Here is a 6,000-nt window from a genome sequence, read left to right on the forward strand (position 1 = left end):
ACACCAAGTCAATATTAATACGAGCCAAATGTTTGGACAATATTTCTTAATTGAATCTGGATGCATTTCTAAAACAATTAAATTCAACACACAGTCCAGACGGGTGTTACCTGGTAGATTCGGATGATGTAGGCTAGAAATGACAGAGTCTTGATCTGAGCAGCAATGAAGTCTGCGTACAGCTCCTTGTTATAAAGCTTGTGTTGCCTGCAAAGGAAACAGCGTGATTTACATATAAAAGCTATTTAGTCCCATCACAGACATTAATGATGTCGTATACCTGCAGTAGGCGGCAATTATAGAGGTTGAGAGGAATTGTGGGTCTACATGGGTGACTTGTTTGTGTCACAGCTGTTCCTGCATGCGAGGAAGACACTCTCTTCATACCTGCCAGAGACTGCAGAGGTATTTTCTCCAAATTAACTCTGCTCCATTTCCTTCCTGTTCCGAATGCTTAACACAAGTCTCTTCCTTCCCCGAGAGGTTTCACCTCCCGCTAAGCCAATTTCTACCATTTTGACTTTCCAAAATGGATTTTAACTTCAAATTTGGCAGGCAAAGTGTCAGGGAACAGCGTCAACAATCCTAGTGCTGGATAGAAATGGTGAGGGGGGAATAAATCATCCTCCTAAACGCGCCAAAACTCATTTTAATTGCTGTAAAATGAAAATGAACTTCGTTTTAGGGCACATTCCAATCCTATCGGACACACTTGAATAGCCTACTTCCATGAGCACGCACGCACGCACACACACACACACACACACACACACAGATGCATCTCACCTGGCCTGCGGAGACACCTGGAGCATGATGGTGTTCATGATGAGGGGCACAAACTCTGACACCACATTGTGAATGTTCAGCTTATATAGCTGAGGGGACAGAGCAAACACAGCATCTCATTAACTGTAATACACACGCATTATTAGAACTTCAGTGATACACTCCAAAACTCCTTGTTTTTATATGGGGGATATGCTAAAACCCTCATGACTTTAATTAGTTAAATGCAGTTGAGCTAATTCAGTTAGTGGTGTCAACAGTTTTTGATAAATGGAAACTTAATTGCTAACCCTAAAGAAGTATTTTTTTTACCCTATCATTTCAAATGTATTGACATTTTTTATGTTTCCTTTACATGTAAAATTGCAGTGTTTTAGGGCTAAAGGCAGATATACACATATTTGCAGTACATTTGTTTCATTTATTCAGGACTCTGGATTGTGTCACTTACCTGATACATCAGCACCACTATGATAGGCAGCTCTGCCAGCACCTTGAGAGACAAGGACCCCCGTGGGATGATGGTGTGCTAGAGGCAGAAACAAAGTGAGGATCACAACGAGGATGAGCTAAATGCTGGACACGAGCGGCACCTTTCTACAGCTGGAGCCCTATGAAATAAAGTGACTCTGACAGATATCCCCATGGTCCCATCAAGCAAGAGGTAAACAAAGTCCAAGTTTAGAGAAGTGGACTCTGACCACAAGGTTGCTGATTTGAATCCTCGTCAGTACTTGTAGAGTATGTTGTGTTTCAGTACACTCTTTGTAAAATGAAACATTTTAAAGAAAGCAAACTGGCGGTCAATAAAGGGCCGCGGTCCTCAATGAGACAATAAACTGACATAAGTGAATGTGTTATAAAACTTTGAAGGAGAGCGTAAAATACTTTTTATGTATTTTCTATTGGAGGGCAGTTTGGTGGTTTCTCCTGTCAGTGTACCGACATGGTGCACTACTACCACCCTGTGGTTACAGGCAGTACTGTAAAAGTATGCAGATGCGAGCTCCTACAAACGGTCGGTTCGCTTACTGTTCGTGTTTCGCTGTCTTCCCTCTCTGGTGCCGTCTTGACCAGCACTGACGTGATCATGCCTACCATTTCCGGGGAGGGAACCGTGTTCTCCGCTATCACCTGGGGGTTCTCGAAGTACCTGGCCTGGTGGGAGCAGAGGGAGACGGCGGTTAGAAGAAATCCAGGAAACATGGATACAGGTGGAGAAGGAAGAAAGGCAGATAGTCAAAGAAAATGGCAAGTTACTTCATGTTTCCAGTAAAAGCCTGAGCCAATCAGAAGCAAACACTTCTAACTGAGAGCAGAGCGACCTGCTGTGAAGGTTGTACTTACAACTACTTTTGGAAGGTCTTTGTAAATCTGCTTCACAAAGTCCAGAAAGTGATGAATCTGAGAAGAGAGGATTATTGAAAACATGTCCAAGACTTCCAGAAGATGGTCCAGTGTTTATGTTATTTCTTTATAAAGAATGACTCTCTTGCATCACGGGAATATTGACAAATGTGCTTTTAGAATAGAGGGAATTTACTAAGTTGTTGACAGCCCCATCTATATCACTTTACAAAATTCTTTCACAACTCAATTTCTTTTTCAAGCAATAAGGCTGAGAATCTCACCTCCTGGGAAATTGGAGGCCGGAACTGTTTGTGCAGCTCAATAATGATGCGAAGGCATATCAGCACATTCTCCTCATTTTCAATCTGTGTAAAAAAAAAAAAAAAACAAGAACGTGAAATGGAATAGCTCTTATATCTCTAAAAAAGTGCATATTTACATATTATACATATACGTCGTCAACAAATGTCACTGTTTTCAGATGCCACAGCAACGAACCCCACCTGTTTTAATAATTCTTTGTAAAAATGTCTTCTCAAAAACAAATCTATAACCACATGTTGCAGCTTTTGGGAGGAGGTTAATATTAGTTTTCCAGCACTTTATGTGCATTTACTGAGCTAACCAATGAACTGTTAGAAAGCAAGGCCAATCCACTACAAGTGTAAAAAGTTATATAGCAACTGAATGACAGAAATAACAATAAAAAGTTCTGTTGTGAGAGAATAGGACTCATACCTCCAGGAATCGGAACATCACAGACAGGACGTTCTTGGTGTGAGGACGAAGGTGCTCATTTGTTGGAATGCGGTGGATGATTTCCAGCACCAGCTTCCTCAATTGCTAACAAAAAAAAAGGACAATATGTTTATGAAAAGTATCAAACCATTTGATACGATCAAAGTGACTGATTTAATCAAAAGTGGGTGTATGGGATTACAACAGCAGTCATGCTACTTAATGTAACATAACATTTTCACTTACAGACTTGTGTCTGTGATCAAATCAGTACTTCTGCTACACTGGATTTCTGTCCGTAGAGTTTTTGAACATTGATTGACAGATTCAAAGTGTTGATTCTCGGAAGAAGCACAGACTTTAGTCTAAAACTACATACCTGTGTAGGTTTTTCTTGCAGGAATTGCACCTCTCCATCCTGAAGAAACGTGAGGAAGCGAGGGATGATGTGTTCCAAGAAGGTGGAGTACTGAGGCGAAGATGTCACATTCTGAAATTTAAATTCCAAGACATGTTATGTCATTTAGTAACTCTGTGTATCCAGTCATGATTCAGTGCAGAGCCAATTTTCATCAAAGGTTTTTTCTTCCTTGCTGCAGGATTATTTCACGCCATCAAAAACGTACTTTATCTCCCCCCGGTTGTGTTACAACTCAAAAGAATCCTTAGAGAATTAGACCTTTGCAGAATCTATTAAACTTCTTAAAATCCACCATCATACTTTAAAAGAAACAAACTTACTTCAAAGTTCTCGCTGACCTCCTGCATCATCTTCAGCTTCGTTTCATCAGCTGGAAGTTGAAGGACAGAATGTCGCCGTTAATCAAACTTTCTTAAGATATAGCTCCGCTTTTCATGGCGGCCTCCGTGTGCTCAGCGGGGATTCTCAGATCTTATCAGTTTTACTTTCATCATCCAGGTTGATCAAAGGTACCTCAAGAATCACACTCACCATTCACAACACTCACACAGACAAGCACTCTCCCAGACACGCGTACCTTTGACTGGACTAAAGCATATCGCTCTCATCACATCGCCCATGCTGAGCACAAGTGCCAATCATATATTTTGCTGACACTAAGCAGAAAAAAGTTACATCGTATGGATTTAATTAATATGTATGAGAAAGGTGTGCTTTGAATTTGCAACTTTAATGATTCAAATTCAAAAGAAGAGATGTTATAAGACCCTCTCTATTTCTGTGGGAATAGCTACATTCATTCTTACATGAATTCCTATTGTACAAATATCTACTTAATACTCTTATCATTTAAAAAGTGGATTAAAACGAATGGGATATGTTGCATATATCCCTTGATATTTAAAATGTGATTGAATACAGATACATATTTGTTTTTTGAATCTGCATCATTTTGAGGCTTTCTTCTGCCATTTTCCTACATCTGGAATAACTCATGTCTGGCAATGCACTGCGAGGTCTATGAACTTACGTGTGTTAGCGTCTGTGAGTGCTGCCACAAACTGCAGGTACTTCTTCATGAGTGTAGTCTGGTCGACCACAGTGGGGCTGGGCGCAGGCGCGGGCACAAAGGCCATGGTGGCAGATGGGACAGACCGGACTGCTGTGGGGAAAGGGGCAGACAGCAGTCGGCACAGGTCTCAGTGTGATCTCATGTACACTGCAAACATGCGGGAAGAAAATATCCGTTGTCATTCATCCAAATGAAGAAATTAACGTAAAATATTGCATTAAATGTAGGCAAAAATCTGCATTTTTACGAAAAAATTAGCGTTTCGGAAATCGGTAACAGATCCCCAAACATGCCTCTTACCGGGCGCACATTGATGACATCATAACAAGCGTCGGCTAGCACAATTTTTGTATACTGCGATAATATTTGTGAATTAAAAACGAGTTTTATGAAATCAAAGTGGGGAGCATTACATTGCTAAGAGGCGTTGCACGCTTATGCATCCACTCAAGACCGCCACAAAAGGCACATTGAATACTAATTTGCAGAACACGCTAGCAACCGTTAGCTAATAAGCTAGCTTTCCCAAAAGAAAGAAAGCGCTCGCGAATCCCCTAACATTACACGCACACTTGAAGAGGAAATAAACACAGGCCACAGAGAGAAAGCACTTTTTCTTAGACAAAAAAACGGTTTAAAAGTTCATTCGTGTACAGGAGGATGTGAAAAACACCTACTATTTTTGCCAAAGTGTATTAGAAAAAGCTAACCATTCGTACTTACCCAGCACCACAGAGAGGAAACTGCCGAATCGCTCCGTATCCGCCGCTCTCGCACTGCTGCTCAGGGCTTTCGACCAACTAAGATGTGTGGTATCCCTCCGCGTATTGGGTATCATATCTTTCCCATGAATCTATAAATACAGTGTAATAATGTTCGATTGGCAACGCTATATGCGGAGGAGTGATACAATTGATTTTTAGTGTTGTAAAATTATTTGTATAACAAATTATTTGCCAAAACGTTTTATTCTAGTACCAGCGGAACGATACACAGTGAAACCTGTGGATATATGACCATCGTTTTCGATGGTCTTCTGGCTCCCAGGATTGTTAGCAAAGGAAGTAACTTTGCGGGTAACTGTGCTTGAACGCATCCCTGTTCAGAATCCTTTGGGAGAGGTGTACCGTAGCTTGACAGCATGTAAAGCACTCCAACTCATGCAGTTTTGGGTAAGCTTTAAATATATGGCTTAAATATATTTGGTAATTTTGCAGTTTAGGCAAAGCATTGAAATAGGCAACTTTGCCAACTTTAGGCCCACTAAGTTTATCATTCTGAAGTTGTACAATTATCATGTTGGTTTGGTTTACGGGTATAGGTTCAAATTAGTTATATCATGAATTGTGAACTCAACATTTAGTAGCCTTATGATTTATAAATCAGTTGTAATATTAATGGGAATTATAATAGAGAATAACTGATCAATGAAACATTGTGACGGAGGGGCACGACATGGAATGACACTGGAACAGAATTAAATTAATGTATTCATTGTTTTAATACATTTCTTCATACAGTTGCATTAGCTGGCATGGTTTGTTTTCACCACAAGATGGCAGCAATCTGAAGGAGCCAGTGACTCCTTCATGAAATCCTCAGTGCTCAAAGTAAAACAAGCATAGTGCCAACT

General features: G+C 40.4%; 1 protein-coding gene across 5 annotated transcripts in view; it reads right to left on the minus strand.

The window, feature by feature from the left end:
- trrap (transformation/transcription domain-associated protein) overlaps positions 1-5,151 on the minus strand; it is a 69,941-nt gene extending 64,790 nt beyond the window's left edge. For 4 of the 5 annotated variants that reach the window (XM_076093368.1, XM_076093367.1, XM_076093366.1 and 1 more), the window contains exons 1-11: positions 5,091-5,151; positions 4,326-4,457; positions 3,616-3,665; positions 3,254-3,364; positions 2,875-2,979; positions 2,418-2,501; positions 2,134-2,190; positions 1,819-1,944; positions 1,238-1,315; positions 787-875; positions 111-207 (exon numbers count right to left, since the gene is read on the minus strand). In XM_076093368.1, the coding sequence (XP_075949483.1) occupies positions 111-207; positions 787-875; positions 1,238-1,315; positions 1,819-1,944; positions 2,134-2,190; positions 2,418-2,501; positions 2,875-2,979; positions 3,254-3,364; positions 3,616-3,665; positions 4,326-4,431 (903 nt within the window). In that variant the 5' untranslated portion in view covers positions 4,432-4,457; positions 5,091-5,151. Of the gene's footprint in view, positions 1-110; positions 208-786; positions 876-1,237; positions 1,316-1,818; positions 1,945-2,133; positions 2,191-2,417; positions 2,502-2,874; positions 2,980-3,253; positions 3,365-3,615; positions 3,666-4,325; positions 4,515-5,090 lie in introns of all 5 variants that reach the window. The other variant, XM_076093365.1, reaches the window with a different exon arrangement.
- Between the last annotated feature and the right edge of the window lie 849 nt (positions 5,152-6,000).

The sequence above is a fragment of the Anarhichas minor genome, unplaced genomic scaffold (assembly GCF_050575085.1).
Source record: "Anarhichas minor isolate MPS153535 unplaced genomic scaffold, ASM5057508v1 ptg000017l, whole genome shotgun sequence".
NCBI classification, from domain to species: domain Eukaryota; kingdom Metazoa; phylum Chordata; class Actinopteri; order Perciformes; family Anarhichadidae; genus Anarhichas; species Anarhichas minor.